The 17944-nt window shown below is 40.2% G+C and overlaps 1 protein-coding gene across 4 annotated transcripts in view; it reads left to right on the top strand.

Annotated features, from left to right (window-relative positions):
- Positions 1-17944, top strand: part of Tmem87b (transmembrane protein 87B) — a 56938-nt gene that overhangs the window by 8133 nt on the left and 30861 nt on the right. For 3 of the 4 annotated variants that reach the window (XM_045147302.1, XM_045147301.1, XM_004651681.2), the window contains exons 3-10: positions 1748-1839; positions 3565-3696; positions 4830-4880; positions 6624-6714; positions 8405-8466; positions 8693-8876; positions 13746-13845; positions 17154-17247. In XM_045147302.1, the coding sequence (XP_045003237.1) occupies positions 1748-1839; positions 3565-3696; positions 4830-4880; positions 6624-6714; positions 8405-8466; positions 8693-8876; positions 13746-13845; positions 17154-17247 (806 nt within the window). Of the gene's footprint in view, positions 1-1747; positions 1840-3515; positions 3697-4829; positions 4881-6623; positions 6715-8404; positions 8467-8692; positions 8877-13745; positions 13846-17153; positions 17248-17944 lie in introns of those variants that run through there. The other variant, XM_045147303.1, reaches the window with a different exon arrangement.

The following is a 17944-nucleotide window of genomic DNA, read 5'->3' as shown; positions in this document are numbered from 1 at the left end:
GGAAGAGGAGGTTTAGTTAGAGATGTTTTGTGATTCCCTAGCCCATCATGGAAAAGAGAATGTGGTCAGGAATTTAAAGTCCTACACGGGCATGGAAAAACTGATGTGCTTGCTTAAATGAATTTTAAAAGTTTTAAAAGTCTATATCAATGGGCTTTAAAGGAATCTAAGATTAGGTTGAGAAAATATCATATGGGGCAAAAAGTAATGAAAGTTCTTAAAACATATTTGAAACAACTTAATTTTAAGAAATGATTACATGATGCCTGAGATCAGTCTTGAGAGTAAGACTGCAATCAGGATAGTGATATTAGTGATAGGTAAAGAAACAGTGAAGCAGCACCAGGAATTTGAGATAGAAGCCACCTTAGGCCAAAACTGGCGGTGCACACTAGCGCATATGGGAGCGTCTTGGCCATGACATGGCTGGTACTTCTGGAGGAAACACTTGCAAGCGTCATTTTTTTTTTTTTTTTCCTGGTGCCATGCTCACCAAGCAGCCTTCTGACACGATTGGGCTTTCTGGGAGGTGTCCTGAAGGGAGAGAGTCGGTTACTATATGTCTACTTTATGGTTGGTGTTCACTGTAAGTTGGCGTGTATGTATCATTAGTTGAGAAAAGAGTAATCTGAGAGTTCTGAGAATTGTCAAGACTTTCTCTTCTGAATGGACAGGCTGCTTTCCAGAAAGATTCAAGGGGTTACTGTGCAGCTCTCTCTTACTCTGTCTTAGTCTTTTGGACTTAAATCTGTGGGCTCAGTTTGAGGTCCCTCTATGTTTTTACCAGTCTTTGAGATGACTTCAATGATCTTTGCCTTCTGGTACTCATGACTTTACCACATTCTAGCAGAGTTGGTCTTAGTTACCAATAGACAGTGGCAAACATAGTGTCATGTCTCTTAAAGTATGTGTGGTAAAAGATACTCTTGCTTCTCCTTTCCTTGTTCCTTGATCATTTGCTCTGGGGAAGCCAGCTGCCGTGACATAGGACACAAAAATTATAGTCTCCTTTAACTTTAGGTTTAACCCTTTTTAGTCCTTTAATCATGTCACTAGAACCCGAAACATTTGGTGTTGCTTCATGATATCCAGAATAAGATCAAAGTCCTTCCAAAGCCTAAGACTGCTGATGAATTTTCCCCAAGACTTCTCTAGCATTCCTTTCCCCTTTCCCCAACATGTGTGTGTGTCTCACTAAGACAGGAAGTCGTCCTCAGGCTGTGCTCACACTTATCCTGGGCCTGTGTGCTTATCTCTACCTTCCCCTTCACCTGGATGGTACACCTACTTGTCCTTCTCCAGGTAACCTTCCCTATTCCTGTGTTAGTTTCTCTTCCCTGTGCCCCTGTTCTAAACTTCTTAGTCCATTGAAAGAGCCAAATTGTTAACTTTCTCCTCAAGTATAGACAGGAATTGTTCTTATTAACCACTAAGTCTCTTCTGGCACACAGCAGAGGGCCTTTCATGTATTCAAGAACAAGTGAGTGAGAAGAATATTTTAGATCGACACAGCTGTGACTTAGCAAATGAGGCTACTCAGTTCCAGCATTGGAGTTATATTTGAATAGTGTTAGCAGCATCTTTGGTTAGCTATAATAACTAAACAAGTTTATCTGCTTCATTTTGCAGTGACTTTTTAGAGAAATTAGATGTTATTGTTTATTAAAGTAGCCTGTTTCAAACTGCATTCTTGAAAACTTATGCTAGATTATAATAATGTAAAATGAAACTATCTTTTTCTAAACAGTTAAGTCATTCAGTTGTTCTGGGCCTGTGAAGTTTACCATAGAGTGGTATTTGAAGTATCATACCTGTCACAATGAATATCCTGAGCTGGAGGTAAGTTAAATATAAATGTTTCATTATATAATCCTATGAAGAAAAACATATGAGTATAAAGATTTAATAGCTCATAAGGTGAGGAGGATACACATAGATTATAATTTTAGAAGTGCCCCAGAATCATCAAAGCTGTGATTTAAAAAAAAAAAATTCTTTATGTATTTGAGAAAGAGACTGAGTTAGTATGAGTGTTGCCAGGGCCTCTTGCCACTGCCAGTGAATTCCAGACACATGCGCCACTTTGTGCATCTGGTTTTATGTGGTTATTAAGGAATTGGACCCAGACTGTCAGGCTTTCAGGCTTTGCCTTCTCCTTAGCACTGAAGTGTATGATTTTTAAGAAGACTTTGTATTTTCCATGTGGGTATCTTATAAAAAAAAGTTAGTAAAATTTTTATGTTTATATTCTTTTTTAAAGCAAAGTCTCACTCTAACCCCTTTGACTAGAACTCAATCTGCAATGCATGCTGGCCTCAAACTCATGGCTATCCTACTACCTCAGCCTCCTGAGTACTGGGATTGATTATGGCCATGAGCCACCACAGCTGGCAGTAAATGTTTAAATCAGACTTATAGGAACCATTGATAAAGGGATTGTGGGCCATATACACATGAACATCTCCTTAATCTAATAAGAAAGTTTGCATTTCACATTCAATTAGTTGTAGATAAGTAGATTTGGAGAGTTCAAATCAATCTTAGAGGTGAAGAGAAAGAAGATATTTGGGAAAGGACAGAGGAGGGAGAGGAAGTAAAAAGAAGCTGTGCTGAGGAAGATGTCTCCCATGCTGGCTTATAAGCTGGCTGTTTCCTTCTGAGTGTGTTGTAGGTCCTTGTGGCCCTCTGCATGGCAGTCCTTGACAAGACACTGGGCCTTTTTTTTTAGTATAGGACTTAATTCATGGTCACATTGAATTGTCTTTTTTTGTTCTTGTATTTAGTTGGTGATAATCATAAATTTTATTTATTTTATGAGAGAGAGAGAGAGAGAGAATATTAACATTCCAGGGCCTCTAGCCACTACAGTTAAACTCCAGATAAATGCACCACCTTGGGCGCATGTGCAACCTTGGATGCTTATATCACCTTGTGCGTCTGGCTTACGAGTCAAACATGGATCCTTAGGCTTCGCAGGCAAGTGCCTTAACTGCTAAGCCGTCTCTCCAGCCCCATGTTTTTAAAAATAAATATATTGTTGTGTATATAGTATGTATGGGTAGTATGTCTGTGTTGTGGTACAGTGTATATGTATTCATACGTGTGTGCAGATGCATATGCCCTGTGCACATGTGAGTGGAGGGCACAAGAGGATGTTGGGTATCCGCTTCTCTCTTCTACCTTAAGACAGAGTCTCTTCCTGAACCTGGAGTGCATGACATTTTTCACTCAGACTGCTGATCAGGGAGTCTCAGTTATTCTCCTGTCTTTGTCCCTCAGAATTAGGGTTATAGGTGTGTGCAGCCACACCTAACTTTATGTGGGTGCTGGGGATTAGACTCAGGTCCTCATGCTTGCATAGTAAGCACTCTTAACTACTGAGCCATCTCACCAACCCAAGAGTGTGCTTAATTTGTTTTACTTTGTTATATTTTATCTCACTGCATATTTTCAAGTATTCCAAACTGAATTAACTTTTGGTATTATTTAGATATAAAGTTTTATTTATCTTTTAGGAAAAGAAGTGTGGAAATAAATTATAATATAGAATTTTACCTTGGATAGGAGATGTCCCAAAAACATGAACTTCGTGTTGATGAAGACTTTTGTACTTTTTTCAAGAACATTGACTGTTGGACAACAAAAAATGAAAACTTAGATTGTAATAGTGATTTACAGGTGTTTCCCTCATTAAATGTGAGTATCTGTCTTGCCATATTAAAAGAGAAGTTATTTTATTCACAGTGAATTTAAATATCAACTAACATTTTATCAGTATTTTGATAAAGATAGGTGCTTAATTTGTTAAATGTTGGTTTTAATTTTTTATATGTGCTTAGTATGATATTGGTACCCTGTTCTATTTCATTTTCCCACTTTGTTGCAGTATCCTTGCATGAGTTTTTTCTCTCCAGTTCATCTCCCGTTCTTCTCTCTACTGCGCTTAAGTCTTTGTCTCCAACATCCCGTCAAATCAGCCCTAGCCAAGGTCACCAATAACCTCCATGTTGTTAAGTTCAGTGATCTTCTGCTCTTACCAAAGGTCTTGACTTGTTAGCATCATTGAACACACTTGAACTTCTTCCTGTATGCCTGTTCTCCTAGCAATCTAGGCTATAAATATTAATAACAGTTTTTCCTGGATAGTGAAGTTATGGATCATTTTAATGTTTTTTGTTGTTCTGGACATTCTAAAATGAAAAATCTTTAGAAAAATATAAAGGAGTTCTTTTTAAAATGTGTGTACAAACATACAATAAAGTATACGTAGGTATATATCTCAATGAATTTTCAAAAACTGAATACATCTGTATAGCTAGATCAAGTACACAGTTTTTTAAAAAAAGTTCAGTTGCATGTGTTTGTGTTTGTGTGTGTGTGTGTGTATGTGTGTGTGTGTGTGTGTATACATCCACATGCATGCACCAGGGCCTCTTCCCACTGCAGATGAATGCCAGATGCTTGTATCACTTTCTGCTTCCTGTTTACTTGAGTGGCTAGGGCATTAAACCCCATTCTGGCTGGCTTTACAAGGGAGCACCTTTCACTGAACCATCTTCTCAGTCCCAAATACTGTGTTTTAGCACCTAGAACTCTTATTTCTTAACATTTTCTCCACCAGTTGCCCTCAAACAAACAGTAACCACACTATTAAGGAAGTACTTTGTAAACAGCAGGATTTTGTTAGTTATGTTCAGACTACAGTGAGATTTGTTCTCTGGTGTACCACTTTCAAATCTATTTCTTCTAACATATTTTTCTTAATTATTAAAACTTTTTCTGCATAAAAATGTAGTAATATAAAATGGAATTATTTTACTTTTTTCCAGAATAAAGAACTAACAAGCATCAGAAATGTTTCAAACCAGGAAAGATCAATGGTAAATCATTTTATTTATGATTTTATTTATTTATCTTTAAATCAAATGTGGAAAAGTAGGCAGCCATGGTGGCACACACCTCTAATCCTGGCCCTCGTGAGGTAGAGGTAGAGTGCTATGAGTTCGAGGCCACCCTGAAACCACATATTGAATTCCAGGTCAGCATGGGCTATAGTGAGACCCTACCTAGGGGATAAAAAAAAAAACAAAAAAACTCCACAAATGTGCAACAGTTACAGTAAGATTTAAAAAAAAAATCTGATGGATACTTAGAGAATTGTAAGGTTATTGAAATTGGAAAAGAAAGTATTTAAAACAATATTTTTTCTTATCTGTTGTTTTTGTTTAAAAATCTCTTGAAAGCTACATTTTAAGACTAACTCTGTGTAGCCTTTTTATTCTTGAAAAAGTAAAATTCTGGTCTAGGTTGTCGGACAGCATAACAGTGGGCTGCTACTGTCAGGAAGGATGTGGAAATAGACACCATAAATGTAGCATAGTAGTAAGGAAGATTATAGTATTTTGTTAGGGGAATACTAAAAGTCAGAAGACAGTAAGAGATCTAGAGGATGAGAAAGAGTAATTTGTATGGTCTGTAATTGGGCTTAGGAGAGCTTAATGCTTAACTTAATAAATAAGTGACTTCACATTGTTTCTGTAAACAGAAGTGTATTATTGGAGAGGTATTCCTTCTCCAGTAGCTGGAACTGACTTTTGCACAAACTGTATCTTCTGTGGAGGAGTAGGAAATAAAAGGAAGAGAGAAAGTATTCAGGAAGGTGGAATATGTCCAGTTTGGTTATGCAGGACCATTGCAAGATTCATTAACATTAGAGTGGGCAGGTTTTTTGTTGTTGTTTTCTGGGTAGGATCTCACTATACCCCAGGCTAACCTGGAACTCATTCTATAGTCCCAGGCTAGCTTCCAACTCATGGTGATCCTCCTACCTCCTGAGTGTTGAGATTATAGGCATATACCACCACACCTGGCTTTTTTTTCTTTTTTTTTTAAACAGGGTCTTACTGTTTCTCAAGCTGGTGTCCAACTCAAGATCTCTGGCTAGTCTGACAGTGTTACCTGACTTTCTTCTCTCGTAGCTAAAATTTTCAAAAACAAAGTTAAAACTGAATGCTTGGTAATATTAGGATAAAATAGGAGAATTAGAGTATTAGAAAAAATATTTGACTGCTAGGTTAAAGAAAACAGAATGGGGCTGGGGAAATGGCTTAGTGGGTAAGGCATTTGCCTGCGAAGCCTAAGGACTCTTGTTCAATCCTCAAGACCCACGTAAGCCAGATGCACAAGGGGGTGCGTGCATCTGGAGTTCATTTGCAGTGGCTAGAGGCCCTGACATGCCCATTTTCTTTCTCTGCCTCTTCCTCTCTCTCAGAAAGAAAGAAGGAAGGAAGGAAGGGCACAGAAGGGAAGGAAGGAAGGAAAGGGAAAAAAAGGAAAGGAAGAAAACAGATGGTAACATAGGGGATGTAGAGCCTACGGAAATATAAATGGAGGGCTTTGAAAAAAAAAAAAGAAACTTTTCCCCATTCTTATCTCTTTGGATGTGGGAATTACAGAAAAATGGACACAATGTCCTGTCTACTATTCCTTTTCTGTGTTTACCTGTTGGTGTTTTTAAATATAACATAAATCAGTTATTAAAATTGCTTTAATATGTGAACAATTTATGCAGTTGTATCTTAGGTACCATTTCATTAAAAATAACAGTTTTCTTCCTGTTTTAGGATGTAATAGCCAGGACACAGAGAGATGGCTTTCACATCTTCATTTTTTCTATTAAGACAGAAAAAACAGACGCCAGCTGGAATTTGAATGGTATAGAACTGTATGCGTATTTGTTTACTGCATGCAACATTTATATTTTGTTGTTTCTGTCATTGATCTGACTCTATATTTAAAAAGCCTTTCAATAATGAATTTCTGTTAGACTTACATTTATTTTGAAGACTTAAACTTTATATTTATCTCTTTAAAATTTTATATTTTACTTCTTTGATAGAGAAAGAGGCAGATAGAGAGAAAGAGAGAAAATAGGTGTGCCAGTGCCTCTAGCCATTGCAGATGAACTTCAGATGCATGTGCCACCTTGTACATCTGGCTTATGTGGGTACTGGGGAATTGAACCTGGGTCCCTAGGCTTCACAGGCAAGGCCCTTAACCACTAAGCTATCTCTCCAGCCCACTTTATGCTTATCTTTTTGATTTGTGTGTGTATATGTGTGTGTTGTGTATGTGTGCTTATGTGTGTGCAGATGCGCATGCCCCATGTGTATGTATGTAGAGGCCAGGGGAGAGCGTTGGATGTCTCCTTCATTGCTCATCTGCCTATTTCCTTCAGACAAGTCTTACTGACTCTGGAGCTTGCTGTTTTCATAAGCCCAGTGATTCTCCCATCTCTGCTGCCCACAGGATGTGTGTGGCTATACTCAGCTGTTAGGTGAACAGAGAATCAAGCTCAGATGCTCTTGGCCTCCCTTAGACCTTCATGCTTGTATGGGAAGTGCTCCTACTCAGTGAGCCATCTCTCTAGCCTCTTTGTGCTTTTCTTAACTACTGACACTTATTTTCTTATTTATTTATTTTAAAAAACATTTTTATTTATCTGTCTGAGAGGGAAACAGAAGAAAGATTCAGAGAGAAAGAGAGTGAATATGGGCATACCAGGGCCTACTGCCACTGCAAACTAATGACAGATACATGTGCCACTTTATGCTTCTGTCTTTATGTGGATACTGGGGAATGGAACCTGGGCTGTCATGCTTTGCAACCAAGTGCCTTTAACTGCTGAGCCATCTCTCTAGTCCTCTAGTGTTTATTTTCTTTTTTAAAAAATATTTTGTTTTTCGGGCTGGAGAGATGGTTTAGCGGTTAAGCGCTTGCCTGTGAAGCCTGAGGACCCTGGTTCGAGGCTCGGTTCCCCAGGTCCCACGTTAGCCAGATGCACAAGGGGGTGCATGTGTTTGGAGTTCGTTTGCAGAGGCTGGAAGCCCTGGCACGCCCATTCTCTCTCTCCCTCTATCTGTCTCTCTGTGTCTGTCACTCTCAAATAAATAAATAAAAAATTTATATATATATATATATATATATATATATATATATATATATATATTATTTTTCACTGTTCATGGTGGCACATTGCTTTAATCCCAGCCTTGGTAGGCAGAGGTAGGAGGATCACCATGAGTTCAAGGCCACCCTGAGACTACATAGTAAATTCCAGGTCAGCCTGGGCTAGCGTGAGACCCTACCTTGATAAACTAAAAAAAATATATATATATATTTAAATAAAAGGGGGAGCGAGAGAGAGAGAGCATAGGAGACCCTGCTGCAAATGAACTCCAGATGCATGCACCACCTGTGTATCTGGCTTACGTGGGTCCTGGGGTATTTTATTAGTGGTTGGGAAAATGAATCTTGGAAGTGAGTTTCTATTTAAGAACGTTTTAAAAGACTGTTTCCTAATGAACTCTTGTTTCTTCTCTGTCCCTGCTGTTGCTGTCACTAGTTTCTCTTTCTATGATGGGGCCACATGGATATATATCTGCATCAGATTGGCCTCTAATGATTGTGAGTATTTTTCGTCTTTTTTTCCAAATGAATTTTGTATCCTAAATGGAAGTTTAAAAACTTTTAAGAGTTCAGTGATAGTAATCTCTCTGTTGCTAATGCTTTGACCTGCCTTGTATTTCTGGTTCCAGAGTTACTGGAAAACAAAGGTTTGGATACTTTAGAAATGTCATCTTTCAAGTGGTCAAAAGGTTTAACTTACTGAAATTGTTTTCTCTTCCTACAGTTTTACATGGTGATGTGCATTGTTTATATATTATATGGTGTACTTTGGCTGATGTGGTCTGCCTGTTATTGGAAAGATATTTTAAGAATCCAGTTCTGGATTGCAGCTGTTATTTTCTTAGGAATGCTTGAAAAAGCAGTTTTTTATAGTGAATACCAAAACATCAACAGCACTGGACTGTCAAGTAAGTGGGGTTTTTTTTTTTTAAGTAATTTTTTGACCATCTCCTTAAATGGAGTGCAATGTAATAGTCTCTTAGCATGTGTGAGCGGAGCTCTGTGGGGTTGTTTGTACAGTGGTTTGCAAATAGCTCCATTGTTAGTGGAGAGGAGAGGAAGCCAAGAAGAGCATGTTAGAGTAGGGCTCTGGTTTCTCTCTGGTGAAGAGTGTTAAAATTTCTCAAAATTAGAAAGGCTAAAAGAAATGTACAACAGAATAAAAGAAATAACAGACGTTGGGGAATACATATATAGCAGAGATACTATCCTGCATGTTTTATGGAGCATGTGTGTGTGTATGCATGCAGGTGTTTGTATAGTTGCTCTAAATCAGATAGTGGAGGGCTGGGGACGTGGCTCAGTGGTAGAATACTTGCCTGGCATGCACAGGTCCGAGATTCCTTTCCCGCCCTGAGAGAACGGTTATTAGAGAGTGAAGGAAGGGTGGGTGTGCTGCTTCAGGTTGAAGCAGTTGAAAGTTGTAAGAGAAGGCATTCTGCTCCTTTCTGTTTGTGGTGACCTCTTGTCTAAAAGAGTACAAGGATGGTCGGAACTTTGTCAGGAACAGCAAAAACAAGAGATCCATGAAGAGATGAGAGGCCATTCACCACCTTCAACAGATCCAAGTTCTTCATGTGAGATACCAGTAGGGGGCTTGGAAGAGAAACTCTTAAGTTGCTATCAGTGTGTTTAAGGAGTCCTGTCCCAAAAAAGAGTTGCCCAAAAATTAGACATGGGCTAGTATCCTTTTGATTTTCTCAAGAGGAAATTCTGTAAGATGGGCTGTCATGTGCAGCTTATTTGGTTGTTTTTTTTTTTCCTTTTTAAAATTATTTATTTATTTTCAAGTAGAGAGAGAGAGAAAAAAAATATGAAAGAGAACACCAGGCTCTCTTGCCTCTGCAAACCAACTCCAGATGAATTTATCACTTTGTGCATCAGGCTTTAAGTAGATATTGTGGAATTGAACCAGACCATCAGGTTTGCAAGGAACTTCCTTTAACCATTGAGTTATTTCTCCAGCTCTGTTTTCCTTTTTTATTTTTTGTTTTTTTTTTTTTTTTTTTTGTTTGTTTGTTGTTTTTTTGAGGTAGGTTCTCACGCTAGCCCAGGCTGACCTGGAATTCACTATGTAGACTCAGGGTGGCCTTGAACTCATGGCGATCTTCCTATGTCTGCCTCCCGAGTGCTGGGATTAAAGGTGTGCGCCACCACGCCGGTTTGTTTTCTAATTTTTTTGAGTCAGGGTTTCACATATCCCAGGCTGGTCTTGAACATGCTGTATAGCCGAGGATGAATTCCTGATCTTTTGGCCTCAACCTCCTAAGTGCTGGGATTATAGGTTTGTGTTATCACACTGCATCCACAGCATTGATTTGAGAAGGAGAGAATTTAGAAAAACTATTAAAAGGATGGAAAGTTGTTAGGCACCAACATAGACACATTAAGAATAGTCGGTAGGGGCCTGGGAACGTGGCTCAGTTGGTAAAGCAAACTTGTGGGCTTAAGTTTATATCCTTAGCACCCATGTAAAACTCTGGTACAGTGGCATGTACCTATAATCTCGGCTCTGGAGAGGCAGAGATAGGAGGATCCTTGGCGCTGGCTGGCTAGCTAGTCTAGCAGAATCAATAGCTTCAGGCCATTGAGGGACCCTCTCTCGCAGGAGGTAGATGGTGCTTTTGAGGATGTCACCTGAGATTGTCCTCTGCCCTCCACATCCATGCATTTATGTACACCCTCCACTCACCACACCAAAGAAATTAGGAAAGTTTGTGTTGGGCCAGTGATTCTCTTATGGTGTAGTAGATTGGCAGTTAAAACATAATAAATGTAGGTTTCTTTAATAGATTTGACAATGTCTTTTACAGGCAAAATAGAATCAGATGCTGAGAAGTGGTTGTGTAGCCATATGTAGAGTTTATGGAGATATCACTTATCAGTCTTGCCAGGCTAGAGCTATGTTGTCCACTTTGGTAGCCACACACGACATCTGGCAATTTAAGCTAAGCAGAATTAAGCAAGATAAACCATTCAGTCCCTCAGAGATGATAGTGCAATTCAAATGCTCAGAAGGCTTTCATGGCCAGTGGTTACTATATAATGGTACAGATGTTTATATCATCATTACAGAAAGATCCCTTGGACAGTACTGGTCTGGAATACCTTAGCATTACTTCAGGCACTTTAGTACCATATCAGGCCTATAGATTCTGATTGGGATAGGCCCAGGAGTTGGGGGCATTTAAAAGTTTCCCAGGTAATTCTAATGTACATTTAGGCTTGACCACGGGAGGCTTTGGATAGGGTCTGTCTTGCATATTTTATGTTTTGTTGCTGCTTCATTCTGATGAATCTGCTTGTTCACCTGACGTTTACTGTATACCTGTGTATATGTAGAAAATATCCTCTTCACTTTTCTGGTAGAAGTTATAAAGTGTAAAGGGTATAGAGAAGATTCATTTTAGATACACCTTTTTTACCTGAAAATATATGATTGGCCACAGACAAATTGACATCCTAAACAGAAAGCTGGGTAAGGTCTTGGACTTGGGATTGAAGTACAAATTACAGAAATATAGATGGGAAAATTCTGAAAAGATTTTTGAGGGTTGACATTAATGGCAAGCGAATTCAGTGTGGACGATAATAGCGTGGTCGCCTCTCAAATCCTTAGATTGCTGCATGAGCAGTTACTGGGCTAGATTGGCATTCCTTCTTTGCTGGTCATCCTGAACTGAATAAAGGAAGATCACATTCCCCTTTCTGCAAGAAGAGTCCAGACAGTCCAGATCAAGCATCTCCTGATTGAGGAGCTCATTGAAAACACCCCTCCTTAAATATACGTGATCCTAAAACTGTCTTCACATCTGCACTCTCAGAATTCACCCATTGTTTTTCTCCTAATGATAAATCTTCTCTCAAGATCTCTGTCTTGAGCCGCAGACCTACATAGCTAGTCACCTTCTAATGTCTTCTGATTTCTTACCTTGGTATGGCAGAAGTGGAACTCATTCTTTGTGTCCTCACACTGCACTCATCTGACTCCCTACCTGCAGTTCTAGCAGATACTCCTGTCACTGCTGGCCGGCCCTGCGAGTAGACCTCAGGGCTCTTCTTCCAACTTATTCCAGATTTCTTGAAGATAACATGGAGCTGAAAGCATTAGGCAGATTCACAACTGGTTTTGATCCACATATATTTTCTGAATGTCTTCCTGCTTCTGTCTGTCTTCCTGCCAGTACTTTCATCCTTTCCGACCTAGATATCTGGGATGGCCTGCTGAGCATTTTCTTGGCTATGGTTGTTCCTGTTCAAGGCATTGTAGTAGAGCAGTCTCAATAAAACATGCCATTTCTTTTATTCCAGCAATCAGAAAACTTTTCCTATAAAGGGCTCATAGTAAGTATTCTTGACTTTCTAGACTGTATGGTCCCTGCCATAACTAGTCAGTTCTGCCATGGTGGCATAAAGAAGCCACAGACAACAAATAAACAAATGAGCATGTCTGTTGTCCTGCTAATTTTTTTTTTTTGGCAGTAAGGTCTGACTCTAACCCAGGCTGACCTGGGATTCACTGTATAGTCCTAGACTGGCCTCAAACTCAAGGCAGTCCTACCTCTGCCTCTCAAGTGCTGGGATTAAAGGTATGTGCCAGTATGCCTGGCTTTCTTATAACAGTTTATTTAATAAAATAAACAGAGTCAGATTTGGCCCCTGGGCTATTCCATAGCTTCTAACATCAAGTCTGGACTTCATGAGAGAGCCCTCAAACTCCATAGTGGTCCTTGCCTCTGCTACCTTGCACTGTTCTTGACATTGGACGTTGTGCTCTGCTGCTGGCATATTGCTTATGCACCTTTGCAGTGCTTTCATTCTCCTTTCTCCACGCTTTCACATGATCCATTGTCTTTGTTTTGCCCTTTCCTTTCCTTTCCTCACATACTTTCTACTTCTGTTTAGTCTTCCAGTCCTGGTTTAGATGTTTTTTGTGAGCTTTTCTAGACTAACTTCAACCTCCTCTGAGTGTGTTAAATTGATCTTCCTCCTAGTCTCAAGTTCATTGTGTCACATCTAGTGCTTGCCATGTTCAGTTCAGTCTATTTCTTTCTTTTTTTCTTTTTGGTTTTTTCGAGGTAGGGTCTCACTCTAGCCCAGACTGACCTGGAATTCACTATGGAGTCTCAGGGTGGCCCTGAACTCACAGCAATCCTCCTACCTCTGCCTCCCGAGTGCTAGGATTAAAGACATGCGCCACCACACCTGGCAAGTTCAACCTATTTCTGTAGCCTAATCAGAGTACAAGGTCTATGCAGATAGGAATCAAGGTGTTGCTTTAACCATTGCAGCCATTTAGTAGGAGCATAATGGATACTTCTTATTTTTGTTATGCGGCGATTGAACCCAGGACCTTGCACTTGCTAGGCAAATACTTTACCGCTAATTACATATTTTAAATGAATAAATGATGAAAGCATCCCAGAGGGGGGAAAAAAACTGTAGTGATCATTATGGCTTTCAAAGTTCTACATGACATGAAGACAGATGTAGTTCTGGGTAGTGTCAAGAGGAGAACAAGAACAAAGCAAAGCTTGGGACAGGTTTCAAGTTGACATAAGAGAGCTCTATGCCCAGTATAGCTGGTTAGATTTGCAGTGAATTTTTTTAAGAGATAGGGAATTCTGGTCACTGAGGTTTGAAATATCAGTGGGAGTAGATGGCTTTTAAATTATGGTCTGGGGTCACAATGTCATTATACATAGTACATGTTTGAAATCCTGTTAGAAGGCCTCTAGAAGTACCCACAGTGAATTATTTTCTCTCTCCCCCCTCAGCCCAAGGTTTGTTGATATTTGCGGAGTTGATATCTGCGATCAAGAGGACATTGGCTCGCCTCCTTGTGATCATTGTGAGCTTGGGTTATGGCATTGTGAAGTAAGTATTGCCATGTTGAAAAGATACTGAGTTTCCAGTCTAGCCATTTAGTCCATCTACATGGGGACCTTTGAGAAACTGGAAACTTCTTAGTATCATAATACAGATCTCTAAGGGGAAAAGCTGTAAGAGCATGGATTTAAAAATCCATGTGTAGAGTAGTTATGTTATCTCCAAATGAAAATCCTGGATTTGAATTCCAGTAACTTTACTGTAGTTTTATTATTCCTAAGCAGAGGAGTAGGTCTAAGAAGAATACTGGCCCATGTTCCTCAGGTGCACTTTCAGTCCATGACCCTGATTTTAGAGTTTCCCTTAGTGTCCCTGACAGTTGTGCTCTGTTCCCTTGCCAGTGTGTTTTCTCTCTCACTGCAGAAAGTCATTTCACCCCTTCCCTATACCCTCTTCAGCTGACTTCGGTTCCTTTTTCTTTGAGGATGTACAGGACATTGGCAGGGTATTCCCTTTATTACTGCCCTTAGATCCTGCATTCCCCTATATCTGAACCATAGGTCACACTTTCCTCCTCTTGAAACGATGGGATATTCCTGCCCTCACACCTCTCATCTGTCAGGGAGATTGGGTTAGTGGTTGGCTTGATTTTTTTTTTTTTCCTTCCTTACATCATGAGTGTTCATCTCTAGTGAATTCCTCTGCCAGCTTACTGTTGTTTCTGCCATCGTTAAAAGCAAAGCCCACCCTGAGGCCACACAACCTTCTCTCCTCTACTTCTCCTTTGTGCTCTTCACCCAGTGCGATACAGCTCTTTCAGAGTTCGGTGCACTTGCCACCTCAACCTCCCTCATTCTCATTTGGACCTTTCCTGGTGAGGGCTTGACTTTACTGCTCCATTGAGACTGCTCGTGTCAAGGGCACCATGAGCTTTCTTATTTAATCCTGTGGCTCTGCTCAGCCCTGGTCCAGGTGTCCTGCCTGGAACTTTGGTCATGAAGCCTGGCTATGCTTGGCTTCTACACATTCATCTTGTATTTCATCTACTTACTGGCTATGCCTTCCCAATTTGCTTTGCTCTACACTGTTGTCTTCTGAGCCCCAGTCTTATAGAACCTCAGGCCTCAGGCCCCTGCTCTGTGACTTCTATGTGTTCATGGGCCTTCTTCTTGTCCATTTCTGTGGCACTTTTATGTTTTTTGTATTTGGTGCTTCCCAGACCATCACAGCTACCATCTTGCCCAGGCTGCAATCTTCTATCAGCTCCTAGTTTCCCTGCTTCTGCCCATGTTGGTCCTTTAGCTGTACAGCAGTGGCCAATATGATCCTTTGAATATGTAACTTCTTACTACTTCATTGCTCATTTTGCTCATTGAAACTCACCTTCCTTTCTGTGGCTATTCAGAGGCAGTACCCAAGTATCACTCTTTCAGAAATGTTGCTCCATCCTGCTTGCTCTCTTGTTCCTTTGAGCACCCATCCCAGGTGTGAGTGCCTCCTTCCTTCAGGTTTCTGCTCCTTGTCATCTCCAGAGAGAGGAAGAGAATGGGTGCACCAGGGCCTCCAGCTGTTGCACACAAACTCCAAATGCATATACCACTTTGTGCATCAGACTTTATGTGGGTAGTGGAGAATTGAACCCGTGCCATCAGGCTTTGCAAGCAAATACCTTAACTGCTGAGCCATCTCTTCAGCTCTAGGATTCTTAATAGAATAGTGTTGTATGTCCCCTCATCATTCTTTTATTTTTTACTTGTTTGGATTTTTGAGGTAGGGTCACACTTTAGCCCAGGATGACCTGGAGTTCACTATGTAATCTCAGGGCAGCCTTGAACTCATGGTGAACTTCCTACCTCTGACTCCCAAGTGCTGAGATTAAAGGTTTGTGCTACCATGCCCAGCTAAGAAGGGGATTTTTTTTTTTTTAGATTTTTATTTATTTATTTATTGGAGAGTGACAGAGAGAGAGAGAAAGAGTGATAGAGAGAGAGAGAATGGGCGCGCCAGGGCCTCCAGCCACTGCAAACGAACTCCAGACGCGTGCGCCCCCTTGTGCATCTGGCTAACGTGGGACCTGGGGAACCGAGCCTCGAACCGGGGTCCTTAGGCTTCACAGGCAAGCACTTAACTGCTAACCCATCTCTCTAGCCCAAGAAGGGGATTTTTAAGTATCATAAAATTATGTTGCAATTAGTTTTGATTTGTACATGACATGAACTGTCCCTTCTATTTCCAGACTGTTAATTATAAAAATAGTTTTACATTTTTTCCAGCCCTTTCTTTTTTGCATGTTGTAGTATGAAAGTGGTTTGGTAGGTTTAGTGGCAGTGTGTACTTATGGCTTTTGATTTTTGGAGGGTTGGTAGGTTTAATGGCAGTGTGTACTTTTGATTTTTGGAGGGTTGCAGCAAGGGCTCAAACAAGAAAAAATGGAGAGCTCAGGCTGGCCTTAAACTCCTAATCTTCCTGCCTCTGCCTCTTTAACAGTTTCCTACTGGTAGCACCACCACAGCTCACTTAGGTCTTAAAAGTAAAAAAAAAATGTTAATTATCAGATTTTTTTTAAAAATTTTTTTTGTTCATTTTTATTTATTTGAGAGTGACAGACACAGAGAGAAAGACAGAGGGAGAGAGAGAGAATGGGCGCGTCAGGGCTTCCAGCCTCTGCAAACGAACTCCAGACGCGTGCGCCCCCTTGTGCATCTGGCTAACGTGGGACCTGGGGAACCGAGCCTCGAACCGGGGTCCTTAGGCTTCACAGGCAAGCGCTTAACCGCTAAGCCATCTCTCCAGCCCAATTATCAGTTTTAAGATTAAAAGCCAAATTTTGTTAGTGTTCCCATGGATAAGGTAGTGACCAGAGAAGGGACTGAAGTTCCATCTCTGATATTCTGCTCTTCTTGTGTCCAGCCATGAGATCAGAGAGTTCCTTTAAGACAGACCTCTGCTGCACAGCTTATAGTTAAGGTCAGCAGGGAAGTAAGTTGTCATCTGTCAGTGGCACTAGGCTTCACTAGCCAACTCTTCCACTCTAAGGAAATAGCACTAATTATATGCATTATCTTGCTTGAACTTTGGCCAAAATTCTCTGGCACTTTTGTGGTTTTGTATTGTTTCTTTACAGGCATCTGAACAGCTTCAGATCCCATAGGAAGAGATCTGATTTTCCTGGGTTTGGGTCTGTGGGGTGCACAGGAAAATCATGATTTCTTGTGTCAGAGAACTTCAGAGGCATGAGCACGCTGATTTGATTAGGTAGTAATGTCTCTGGAATTGGAAACTGCCATTTCTGTATTTTGATCCATTTTACTCACCCATGCTTTTTCTTTTTCTCTATGTTCTCTTGCTCACTACAGGCCTCGTTTAGGAACAGTCATGCACCGGGTGATTGGACTGGGACTGCTTTATTTTATCTTTGCAGCCATTGAAGGCGTGATGAGAGTTATTGGGGTAAAAACTATATTAATTCTACTGTCAGCCCCTTTTGTTATTGCTGTGAAATGTTGTTTTGTGATAAATTTTAAAAATAATTTAGCTTTTTTTTTTCTGATGAGATATTTTCCCTTTTTAATACTTGCTAAAAGACTTAACAAAACACTTCCTAAAATGATACAAGCCATTGTAATCACATCATCTGATGTCCTCCCAGGAATTAATTCCAGAAATGTTCATGATTACTCTTTTTTTTTTGGAAATATTTTCTTTTTATTCATTTTTTGAGAGAGATAGATGCAGAGAGAGAGAGAGAGAGAGAGAGAGAGGGAGGGAGGGAGGGAGGGAGAGAGAGAGGGAGGGAGGGAGAGAATGGGCACACTTGGGCCTCTAGTTGTTGCAAACAAACTCCAGTTGCATCTGCCACCTGTGTATCTGGCTTACATGAGTTCTTGAACTTGGGTCCTTTGGCTTCCTAGGCAAGTGCCTTGACTGCTAAGCCATCTCTCCATCCCTGTGATTACTCTTTATGAGGAGGATTTGTCTCTGTCCTGCAGTTTAAAGACATTCTTATTCTTCTTAATCCTGGACTTCATAATGTATCATGTAGACAGAAAGTTAATTATACCCTTTCGTCATGTAAATATTACATTCATGACTCCTATAAGTCTCATTTGGTTATACATTTTCTCTGACTTGTAGATTTGCTCTTTTG

The sequence above is a fragment of the Jaculus jaculus genome, chromosome 4, assembly GCF_020740685.1.
Source record: "Jaculus jaculus isolate mJacJac1 chromosome 4, mJacJac1.mat.Y.cur, whole genome shotgun sequence".
Classification (NCBI taxonomy): Eukaryota; Metazoa; Chordata; class Mammalia; order Rodentia; family Dipodidae; genus Jaculus; species Jaculus jaculus.
This window is presented reverse-complemented; position numbering and strand designations above follow the sequence as displayed.